Source organism: Cydia pomonella, chromosome 5, assembly GCF_033807575.1.
Source record: "Cydia pomonella isolate Wapato2018A chromosome 5, ilCydPomo1, whole genome shotgun sequence".
Classification (NCBI taxonomy): domain Eukaryota; kingdom Metazoa; phylum Arthropoda; class Insecta; order Lepidoptera; family Tortricidae; genus Cydia; species Cydia pomonella.
Genome location: NC_084707.1, coordinates 2,305,996 through 2,318,691, shown reverse-complemented (window position 1 = coordinate 2,318,691; position 12,696 = coordinate 2,305,996). Strand labels below are relative to the sequence as shown.

The 12,696-nt window shown below is 35.2% G+C and overlaps 1 protein-coding gene and 1 long non-coding RNA gene across 2 annotated transcripts in view; both read right to left on the bottom strand.

Moving 5' to 3' along the window:
- Positions 1–12,696, bottom strand: part of LOC133518415 (uncharacterized) — a 166,220-nt gene that overhangs the window by 48,299 nt on the left and 105,225 nt on the right. The gene's annotated exons all lie outside the window — the stretch shown is intronic.
- Positions 1–12,696, bottom strand: part of LOC133518405 (nucleolar and coiled-body phosphoprotein 1-like) — a 34,274-nt gene that overhangs the window by 16,235 nt on the left and 5,343 nt on the right. The window contains exons 4-9 of the mRNA XM_061852082.1: positions 12,542–12,613; positions 10,476–10,580; positions 9,366–9,429; positions 8,082–8,144; positions 4,896–5,007; positions 3,546–3,694 (exon numbers count right to left, since the gene is read on the bottom strand). Of these exons, the coding sequence (XP_061708066.1) occupies positions 3,546–3,694; positions 4,896–5,007; positions 8,082–8,144; positions 9,366–9,429; positions 10,476–10,580; positions 12,542–12,613 (565 nt within the window). The remainder of the gene's footprint in view (positions 1–3,545; positions 3,695–4,895; positions 5,008–8,081; positions 8,145–9,365; positions 9,430–10,475; positions 10,581–12,541; positions 12,614–12,696) is intronic.

Sequence of the window (12,696 nt, the reverse complement as noted above, 5' to 3'; positions counted from 1 at the left end):
GAACCACTCGCTATGCTCTTGGTTCAATTTTGGAATCTTTCGCTTGCTCGGGTATCAATATTAGTACGAGAGGTTAAACAACAACTTTGCCCCCTTGTAAAGCAAATAACTATTGTTAATCAGAAATGAAGTCTGTTAAAATGTGGTATATGTCGACAACCGGTCTGGTCTAATGGGTAGTGATCCTGCCTATGAAGCCGATGGTCCTGGGTTCGAATCCCGGTATGGGCATGTATTTGTGTGATGAGCACAGGTATTTGTTCCTGAGTCATGGATGTTTTCTATGTATTTAAGTATTTGTATATCCTTAAATACATAGCCTGCCATACATGCCTTCTTAAGCTTATCGTGGGACTTAGTCAATTTGTGTAAGAATGTCCCTATAATTTATTTATTTGTTACTAAAGTGATAAGAAAACAGCTACCAGATTATAAACAAAATTGACACAAACTATTCCACACGTGAAACCTCGTCTACAAGAACTATATTGGATCATGTATGTACAAACTTAAAAGACAATAACTTTCACCTTTACATTAACATTAACATTATTGAATCAGCTATGTCCGACCATAAACAGGTATACTTTGAAATTAAAAAATACCATCCAAAATCTCTGCAGAAAATAAAATATGTGAAAATAAACTACGAAAATTTATGGAAAACTATAGAAAACTACAAGTACGGAAATGAAAACAATGACTTTACTCTATTTGAAAAAAGACTTATATCAAGTATAAATAAAAACAAAGTAACGAAAATCAAAATATTAAACCCGCCGAGGCAAGATTGGATTAACCAGGAAGTGATAAAGGACCTCTAGAAACATTTCATGGCAACAATTAAAACTAAACCCAGAAGACGACAAATTGAAGCAAGAGTGTAAAACTAAACGAAACAAAGTGACAAATATTTTATTATTATGCAAGGTACGAAAACAATATACTACCATAAAGCTTTCATAGACTGCAAAAATAATCCAACAAAGTTGTGGAAGTCTATCAGCGAACAAAACGATAGAACGCTCAGCACCGGCAAAACTTAACTCTGGAACAGCAACTACGGCAGACGTAAAAGAAATGTTTGACATTTTTAATACTTATTTCTCCAATATCGGCTTGTCGTTAGCAGATGCAATTCCTAAAAACTACAGTCAAAATACAACGTGTACTTGTACTTCCAAGCCAAATCCTTTTAAAATATTCAAATTTGGACCTGCTACTACTGATGAAATTTCAAAAATAATTGATAGTCTTAATGTTAATACAAGCTCAGGACTAGATGACCTAAATACAAATTCAATAGAATATCTTAAGAACCTAATAAAAAAAGATTTAACAAACTGCATAAACAAAAGTCTTAACGAAGGTGTCTTTCCTAATAGCTTAAAACTAGCCAAAGTGTCACCAATCTAAAAATCTGGAACCCAATCTGATCCAAATAACTATCACCCAATCTCTGTTCTCCCAGTAATTACAAAGGTATTTGAAAAGGTCTTATATAGTCGCATTGGAACATTTTTGGACACTGTAAATTTCCTTTATGAAAAACAATATGGTTTTCAACCCCAATCAAACACACTTTCGGCAACAATTGATATAGTAACAAGACTAAAAGTTAACATCGGCAATAAGCAAATAGCACTGGGCATCTTCATAGACTTTAAAAAGCATTTGACACCGTCAGTCACAGCCCGCTAATACAAAAACTGCGAGCGTTAGGTGTTGGTGGTACTGCATAAGATATACTTAAATCATACCCCACAAATCGACACCAAATAGTCAAAATTCATAACCATCAAAGCGAGCAAAAAGCGATCACATGTGGCGTCCCTCAAGGCTCAATTTTAGGACCGTTACTGTTCCTTATTTACATTAATAAAATAACATAAACGAACTTGGCCTTAAAGGTGACATTACACTATGTGCAGACGATACAAGCCTCTTTTATTTTGGAAACTTTATCAGCAGTGTTATAAATGATGCGCAAAATGATCTGGACCTATTAAACACGTGGTTTCAATGTAACCTTAACTTAACTGTAACCTTAAATTAACTATCAACATCTCGAAAACCAACTACATCATTTTTGCAGCCAAAAATAAAAAAATACCGGAATTTCAACCTCTCAAAATAAACAACGTAGCCATTCAAAAAGTAGAAAAAGAAAAACATCTTGGGTTAATATTGGATAAAAACTTAAATTGGAAGCCATATATTGATAGTAAAATCCAAACTGACGTCATTAACTGGGGCCTTGCGGAGTTTTGCAAAAAATATTCCAACTCAAGTACGGTACACCATTTTAGCTTCACCGCGTATCTTCTTTGTATACATCTACATATATATATGTGCTTCAAATCTTGTAAGTTAAATTTGAACCACTTCCTGGTGTCTGTTTGAGCTGAAATTTGGTATACTTCTGTATTTCCGATGACAATGCAATAGTATACTAAAATGGAGCTGATCTGATGATGCAGTCGGAAGGTAGCCAAAGGAACTCTACGATGGAAAAACATACACACATTGAGTTTAGGCTCATTTGAAAGGTCTACAGAAGTACTTGATAGACATACAAAAAAGAGAAAGTGCAGTCGGCAATAATAATAATAGTGTGTCAAAAATATTTTTGACGGTTACTTGTTTTTCCCAAAAATGCGGATAAAAACGAAAATTTGAAAACGTCCTGAAATTACTATAGAGGACGGGAAACGAAGGGTTGCAGGCCAAGTAGATATAGACGGCCGAGCGTAGCGAGGTCCGATAGGAATACGAGGCCGGCAACCCCGTTTCTCGCCGAGATTTGTATAGTGCTTTTCTCAAACATGCAATGAAATAATAATAATAATAAAGTATGATTATGATGATGATGATTGTTTCCTGTCCTAATGTGATAGATTATTCAGTGCTTCGGGAATTGAAGGGGAACAAAAATTGTATTATTTTGGCAATACGACGCCACGCCATTACGCTTCTTTTTGTTTTTTTTTTCTTTCTTTTTTTATGTTTTTTAATATTACTCTGGGGTTATTACATGGATAATGAAAATGTGATTATTTTTGCGCTACGACGCACTGTTTAGGAGATACAGTCCTATAAAGATTTCTGCATGACTGAAAAAAAAACTATATACTTAGGGCTGTATCCCCTAAACCGTGCGTCGTAGCGTAAAAATAATCAAATTTACATTTAAATTCCCTTTAGGAAACCCTGAAATAACATTTAACAAACGCAAAAAAGAAAAAAAAAACACAAAAGAGAAAAAAAAGAAAAATAGCATTTAATTACAGAATTTTGCTTTTTTATGGTTGAATGTCAAGACGTATCATAATTTGACGTTTAAAAACAAAAGAAGGTTGCCTTACAGGGCTGGCGTAAGGCTGTATGGAATTCCTTTACATATCATCTTCACTCATCGCACCTGATATGTAGTATTTCCGGACCTAATTTGACGTAAGTCATGTCAACATTTCATTACAAGTTTGAAAAAAAAAAACCAATTGATTTTTTCGAGAATTTTCAACTCCCGGTGCGTAAGTACGTACCCGTTGATGGAGTCCCTCTTGGCGGGCGGCGGCGTGGAGGCGCGCTTGCGGCGCCGCACCGTCGGCGTGAACATGCGCGGCGCCGAGGCCGAGGGCGAGGCCGAGGCCGGGGGCGAGGCCGAGGGCGAGGGCGAGGGCGCGGGCCTCGTCTGGCGACGGTTATAAAACTTACTCAAATAGAAGATTGTTGAGGATGAGAGCTTGCGATCATTGTTAAAAGTCCACAAAATATGCCAGAATGTTTATTACACTGTTATGTTACATGAATTATGTTAAGTACAAAACTGTTACAATGTTAATGTTAATATTGTTAGGAATGCATCCGGTCGCGACGGTTCCGAAAAGTGCATTAATTTGTGCAAACGGCCTCATCGCCAAACTAAACTGGGTCGCGGGCGCCTGTCACGTGTCCACGTGTTCGGTGCATGTGCACGGAACAAAGATTGTACAACAAACAAGGGCATGAAGCGAGCTGCTCTCGGACTAAAAAATTGCCTCGGATTAAAATGGACATTTTGTGTTATACACTCTGCTTTTCACTTCGATTGCGAGGAAATGATACAAAAATTTGCAATATTTTAGGTTTGCCGTAACAGTTTTGAATGACGGTTAGTTTCACTACACTTAAATCGACCGGGATATAAACCGTGATTACCTTTTATATTGTTTTTATTAAGCTTCCGATATTTCGACGAAGTTAAGTGTAATATTTTGCCGTATTTTTTTTTTCAAAACTAAACAAAATCGTACTCAAGCCGGTCGGGGGCGCGCGGGCGGGGACAGTTTGTATGACAGATTTTGGACTTTATTGCTAAGCTAATAAGGGCCATAATAGATGATTTTACTTTGTGCTCTAGAGCATAATAACCAATTTCGTGCCGCTTACACCGTCAATGTTACGAGCATGAGAAGTGAAAAAAGCTTTTTACTTTTATGATGAACTTCTCACTGAAAACCTTTACTGATTATTATATATTAATATACTTTATTGCACAAAACATATACAACGATATACAAAAGGCGAACTTACTGCCAAATAGCATTCTCTAACGGTCAAACATAGGGCCAAAGAGAGACACATACAATTGATATAAAGATAAAATTAATGAAAAATTTATAAACTACTATAATTAATATTTTATTATTTAGATTACTATAGAAATCATGCAATTACATACAGTAGCTACTCTTCTTTATAAAAATATGATAAAAAAATTATATGTCATATCAAATCATACAAACACGTAGCTCTTTCAGAAAAAATATCGAATTCTTACAAAAGGAATAAAATAAAATTAATAAAGAAACGAGAACATACATTATATAAATCTGCCAGATTGATAATGTTACCTCAGGACTGTCAGTGTTAGGTGTGTTAGGAGCCTCTTCGGTAGTGGAGTCAGGCTCCCGCGGCGCGTCCAGTAACCAGCTGGGACCCTCCAAGGGATTATCGACCCGAGGTCTATGGGAATAAAGTACAAATTACAAACTGAACATTTTTATCGTCGGACGCTTGTACTTAACAGATTATACAGAACAGATAACAGATAATTTGAAAGTACACTGACATCTAAATGATATCAATTAGGCACAATTTTATACTACGTCGGTGGCAAACAAGCATACGGCCCGCCTGATGGTAAGCAGTCTCCGTAGCCTATGTACGCCTGCAACTCCAGAGGAGTTACATGCGCGTTGCCGACCCTAAACCCCCACCCCCCTCGTTGAGCTCTGGTAACCTTACTCACCGGCAACAACACTATGAGTAGGGTCTAGTGTTATTTGGCTGCTGTTTTCTGTAAGTTGGAGGTACTTCCCCAGTTGGGCTCTGCTCTAGATCTGGAATGACATCCACTGGCTGTACCCTACCACACAAAGCGAGATGACATTCACAATGCCCATACCTCTCTTAAACACAATAATCATTATACTAAAACCCAGCAATAGAGTGCCAAAATGGCATTGCCGCGCTGGATGGCAAGCAAGGATCGGAACCGGTTTATAAAATACCGGTAAATTTCAGTGTTCCTCCGAACTTTTATAAGAACGCGAACGTTTTAAGAACTTTATTGTAACTCAAAAAAACCGGTTTATTCGACGAGTGACGGCCGGTCTAGTGGTGTGCCACGTAAACATAGACACCGATATAGGAAGAAACCGGTTTTTATCGCTCTAAACTGGTTAATTTGAAAGATCTGTTCTCATAAAAACCGGTTTAAAATAACGGTTATTCGAGCGGAACCGAAATTAAAAGGTTTTGCGCCAAGTACATGATAACGGTTTGGAAATTTAACCGGTTTCCGAGTCTTGGTGGCAAGATGGATGAAATCTATTAGCCACGTTAAATTAAGCCGGACATGAGCAATCAGGGGAAATAACATACATACCACCTACACATACACCTAACATTACACACACATGCCGCGTGTCGCCTCGTGAAAACTAGGAAGTCTATGCATGTAATGGGAATCAGACTGTACAACATACTGGACGATGAAATAAAGCAAGCTTCTATCGATGCAATATTTGTCCGCAAACTAAAAGCTGTACTACTAGAAATGGCTTGCTATACCATTGACGAGTTTTTCGATGGCCACGGGTCATTGGCTCAATCGTGTACCTACTAAACTATATAGGAGTATAATACTTACTATGTATTAATATTTATTTATTTAATATAATATTTATTTATTTATTTTCACCTCACAAATATTTTGTAATGCTATACGAGTCGAAAGTTATTAATACATGAGTATAGTAAATAAATAATGTAATAGACATCCAATGTAAAATCTATCACAAGATAATTGTATATAAAATGACTTGTAAATGTAAATATTTACCAATAAATATCATATCATATCATATCATACATTGACATGTTATACCTAACATTATAACAGACTGATGTTATATTATGTAAGTTAGCTATAAATAGTTCTAAATATGAAAAATTGTATTGACATGTAAAACTATGTTTTATAAAGGAATAAATGAATGAATAATTCGTGTAGTTTTGTAAATTACAAGAAAAATTATAGCGAACCTGATTGGTGCAGCCATTTTTGAATTTTTGCAAAAAGTCTATTTTGACGGACTGATAACTACGGAACCCTACATTGAGCATAGCCCGACTTGCTATTGATAGGTTTTTTTTCGTCTATTTTTATCTCTTTGTTAACTTAAACATCCTGTAGCTCCTAAAGTTGTATTGATCGTAAAGTAAAAATAATTATGACCAATTTTGTAGGGAATACAGAGTGGTCAAAGCATGGAACAAACTACCAGAAGATGTGGTCTCAGCACTGAATGTCAATCAGTTTAAGAACAGACTAGACAAATACTTAACCAGCGCAAAGAATACATATTAAGTGGAGATCACTCAGATACAGGCAACTATCAGTTGTTTCAACGGCCTGCCTGATTAATAAATAATAATCATAATAATAAATTTGATGCACAGTCAGCCAAGATAGAGGTTTACCACTTTTCAGCTCGATTTCGATAGCCCAGCTGTGCACGTGTTAAGTAAACGTCATTCGTTCTTTTAAAATTATGGCTTCAGTCCAGTCGGACTATTTCACCAGTATCAAGGTATTAGGAGCTTTAAATACGACTAAACTTGTACGGTTAGTACAAGACAGAGTACGGTCATTTTATGAGCTCTTGTAAAGCGATAGCTGGACTTTACAAGTGGCACGTGGACTACCGGCTGTTGACTCCAAAATGGTGGTTAAACGCGTTTTAAGATTAATTCTCCATTCACTGCACACTACCGCATTAGTTTACTGTATAATAAGCTATCGATATTACACTTTAAACAATATTAATGAGCGAAAACCAAAGGAATTAGGAGGCTAACTATCAAGATGGCGCTCGAAAGACTTCACTGTCTGGGCTGTCAAAATCGCTGCCAACTTATCTTGGTCTAATGCGCCTCTGACTCGTCTGTCAAATAAACTTGATCAAGTGAAGTACAGTCGACGGTCAACGTCAAAGATATGTGTACACTTTTGCACCTTATTCCGTTGTACTAAGGCGAAAAATGTGAACTTATTAATAATAATAACATCGACTGTACCATCCTCCTGAGACCCAGAAGCAATTGTTTTGTTTTTGAATTTAGATAAGCTACACAATAAAATTTCAAAATAGATTTTGGAATAAGTACAAAAACTTGTACTCAAGAGTCTTAGGAGGTTAAAAAGACATTAATAAATAAATAAAAATATTATAGGACATTATTTCACAAATTGGCTAAGTCCCACAGTAAGCTCAATAAGGCTTGTGTTGAGGGTACTTAGACAACGATATATATAATATATAAATATTTATAAATACTTAAATACATAGAAAACACCCATGACTCAGGAACAAATATCCATGCTCATCACACGAATAAATGCCCTTACCAGGATTTGAACCCGGGACCATCAGCTTCGTAGGCAGGGTCACTACCCACTAGGCCAAACCGGTCGTCATTGAGTGCGAGATTCTAAAATATTTTTAGTAAGTAAATAGTAATAGTGAATTCACCTAGGTGGCGTCTGTTCTTCACTCTCTGGTTCAACATCTTCAGTCACTATGTCTAATCTGGGCCTGCGCAAACATAATAATTTTCAACACACTTGCTTAAAACGACGTTTTTATTCTAGATATTAAACACGCGTGCTTTTTCAGTATATTATAACCAGACATAGGAATCCGTGGGGCAAAATTGTTTGACAAGTAGGGAGTTCCTTTATCGATAAACTCGACTATCGATGCTAGTTCTGTATACTAGTTCACTCAAGGGTTTGCTTGTAAAAATACGTTTTTATTAAGAGTAAAAATAATAACTAAATGTTCTCTTCTTCGTTTTTAAGACAAGACAAGGCAATTAATTTTACTCATCCCAATTTTTTTCTTCGTGAATGTCCCATTTACTATTGTTAAAGTAAACGACCAAATTTTGTTCCATATTTTCGGGTATTAAGCGTCTAAAATTAAGGAAGCTAAATTATAAAATTGTCTTGTCTTAAAAACGAAGAAGAGTACATTGAGTTATTATTTAATTATTTTTTTACTCTTAATAAAAACATATTTATTAACTAGCATCGATAGTTAAGTTTATATTTACCAGTCGCTTTTCGCTATAAGCCCAGCACGCTTTCGTGCAATTATTCGATGTTAAAACTGTAAGCCACCATTTGGAAAATTGTACTTTTACCGTTTTGACAAAAAAAAAACTAATTTATAAGTTTTGTTTTTTCCATGCAAGTGTGTTGAAAAACGTCGTATTAAACGCGTGTTAATTGGTCACTACCCATTTACAAATCTTAGGGCAGAATTGTACCCCAATAAATTCTTTTGGATTATAAGAACATATTAAACTACTTTTAGGGGACCTGTAATGACCATATTTTTGTAAATATTGAATTTAAAATATCTTTTGGCACACGTCACGTGACCAAACCCGAAACGTCATTGAAGATTGTGATGACGTCACAAGTGTCACAACTCTCGGATTGACAATGTTGACAGTTAGGCGATAAACAACAAATGACAAATGTCAGTTGACAGTTCGTATCTTCTACGTGTGTATGTAGTTATGTGTCAAACCGTAAACTGTGACGTCACACAATTTTCAAAGAGCGTTTTGGGCCCGAAAGCATCTGTCAAAATATATTTTGTTAATTTAACATATTTAAAGCAGTTTTTAGTATAAAAGTTGAATTTTAGGGCAACTTTTAGTTAATATAGAACGTAATGCAAGCGTTTCAAAAAATTGGAAACAACCCTATTCGCGATATCAGTGTAGTAATTGTAGAAAACACTTACGATGATTCGTAATCGTCATCCTCAGTCATGTTCTGAGGCTCCTCTGCCACCTCCTCCATGCTTGCTGGAAAAAAAATCATCAGAGTTATTTAAATAAATATTATAAGGACATTCTTACACAAATTGACTAAGTCCCACGGTAAGCTCAAGAAGGCTTGTGTGGTGGGTACTCAGACAACGATATACACGGTGCTCACGAGGAATCCGAAAGATTTTAACCACGTACTTCTGAGGCCAAAAGAAGGAAAAATTGTTATACGAGTTTCACAAAATTTCGCCAAAAAAAAAATTTTTTTTTGTTTTTTTTTTTTTTTTTAAATTTTAAACTTATTTGTACATAAAAAGTTAATGTTATGGTAAAACTGGCAATTAAAATATTTTTTTACGATTTTTTTTTTGGTAAAACTAGTTCTTGCAAAGTTTACTTGTCACTTTTCGACATCTATCAATAAGGATATTCAGACTACGCCCCATAATGGCATCATCGCGATCAAAAAGGCGTTTTGCACTAAGTTACGATAAGAAGATGTTTTTTTTTACATTGGTATTAACTCTGAAACTAGGCGAAATCCATAAAAGTTTATATGACATTTTAGTCTCTAAATGTGATCAGTAATACACTGTCAAAATCTTTTGGGTTCCTCGTGAGCACCGTGTATATAATATACAAATACTTAAATACATAGAAAACATTCATGACTCAGGAACAAATATCTGTGCTCATCACACAAATACATGCCCTTACCAACCACCGCCAAGACCAAGATAACTCTGCCACGATTTTGACAGCACAGATTGTACAAGTGTTATTTAGGTGGATCAACATATTAGTGTCACTCGTTGCCATGGTTACGCTTTTTTGGTCCCTTGGACAACTTCTCTTGAAATACTGATTTTATGTTTTTTTTTTTAATGTAACAAACATGCATTTTCGTGGTAGTTTTATGCCGTTTCTATAACAGGCCATCCCCTGAGCATGTTAGTAAATAATTGGCCTCAAAAAGGTTAAAGGAAAGTTTTCGAAGGTTTAAATACATGCTGTATAATGCGTCTGTTTTATATATTATTTTTATTTATTTTATTTAGAATAATTAATGGAAACAAACTCACAGTCAAACGGGATGTTGTCCCCGCTGTCATCTGCAGCTTCTTGTTCATTTTCATTGTGGTTAGGAATGTCCCTCATGTCTATCCTCGTCAGCGGAATGTAAACATCTGAAAATAACCATTTACACTAAAAACTATCATTGATATTTAAAATCGGCCAAGAGCATGTCGTCCCATGCTCATTGTAGGGTTCCGTAGTTACCATTCTTTCAGAATAGGCTAAGCGGGGGCTATTACTAAGTATCATGTACATTACAAGCGCTTTTTACTAAGAAGAGAAGACTTTACATAATCCATACAACGACACTTATTATTATTTTATAGGCATGCTACTAAATATTTATGATAGATAGATAAGATAGATAATCCGTTTATTTGTTTGCCACAATACACACAGGAAATACAATTAATAAAATGACAAAAAAACAGATAATACAAAATTATACGAGAGAAATACACATTCATACAAAATAGAAGTAGAAAGAGAAAAAAAAATACATTTAAATAATACTGTTCCATACATATAGGAAATGTTGTGTGCGTCGCAGCAAAACAGAAGGGTTCTGGCTCAGTATTACGCTTCACCCTATGGGAGAGGCACTGATATTCTGCCAGGACCAGACCACGTCAACCAAGATACAGTGTAAAATATGCAATATTCAAAGTTAGTACTTACCTAAATACCTTGTTTATAAAACTAGTGACATAATTATCATTGAAAGTGAGTACTTGCAAAGTTATGATATTGAAGTGTCAGTGTGATTAGCATGCTTAAGTAATACGTAGTGTCAAGTGTAATTATAAGAAGAAAATCATTTTATATACATTATGAATCACTAAAACCAAATAAAATAATAGTATTAGTGAAGACTAAATTCGGTAATCAGCAACCAGGTAACCATGAGGGACTCCCAAAGTTTGTTTCTCCAATATATTATATTTCTCCAATGTATTTTTTTAAATGAAATTTTACATTTATGTATATATATGTTTTTTTTTGTTACATCGTGAATCGTTCGTGATCTGGGTTCTAGCAGAATTATCAGTGCTTCACCCGAAAGAGTGGAGCGTGTTACTGAGCCACAACCCTTTTGTTTTGCTGCAACGCACACAGCACACATTACCTTTTATTGATGCTTTTTGTTCTTTATTTAATTTTTATTTTGGTGTTCCTATTGTTTGTATTATTTTTTTGTTTAGTTGTGTGTATTGTGGCCAGCGAATAAATGGTTTATCTATCTATCTATCTTTGCAATATCTCAAAAACAGCTGGACAGATCATGTTCACTATAGTTTTCATTGAAAGTATTTATTAAGCTTTTGTATCACGATTTTTTTATGTTTTGGATGGTAATTTTTTTGTTTTGCAAATTTTGAAAAAAAGGAAAACTTCTAAAGCTAGTTTTTCATTTTTTTCAATAACATACATAAAAATCATGGAGAATAGAAAATATTTAGAAGTGGAAAAACATTTTATCTTTTTGTATCGAGTACGTGCTATAGGGCTTATTTAGACGGTGCGAGAACTCGCGTGCGATTTTCATTACATTGCGGTATTTGATCGGTCGGCCGAATTGTTTGTAACCTCAATAGTCCACAATGTAACTAACATCGCCTGCGAGTTCGCGTGCAGTCTAACCCCCTTATTCATAAACGTCTACTAAAGTCGACAAGCCTCTAATAATCGTTTGTCCCTTTCCGACGTATTGGTATGATGGTAAGGGACAAACGATTATTAGCAGCTTGTCAACTTTAGACGTTTATGGATAAGGGGGTAAATCAGCCCATACTTCCCTCTTAACTCGTCAATCTTAGCGTCGAGTTCCACTCGACTCACTCTTCAAAGGCTTGCACTTTTGTACTCACTGTATGCATCCTCTTCGGCCGATCTTGTGCCAAAGTCTCCCAGTGCGATGGTTCAATGTCAAAAAAAGTAGTAGTAATAAAATGTACATAATATTATTAGTTAGCCTATTTTTGTTTCAGTGTTTGTAGTTTTGCAGTGATTTAGTATATACTGTTATGCTGTACAACTATTTTGGAAATAAATAATAATAAATAAAACATACCTTGTAGCATATGCATTGGCAACGCTCTAATGGTAACATTACGACTAGAATTGGGACTCCTGGCTGTTTGTCCTGAAAATAAAATATTTGCAATTAGAACTTTAAAGTGAAATTAATCGAAAATAAGTTTAGAGAAATTATTTAGAATTATTTTT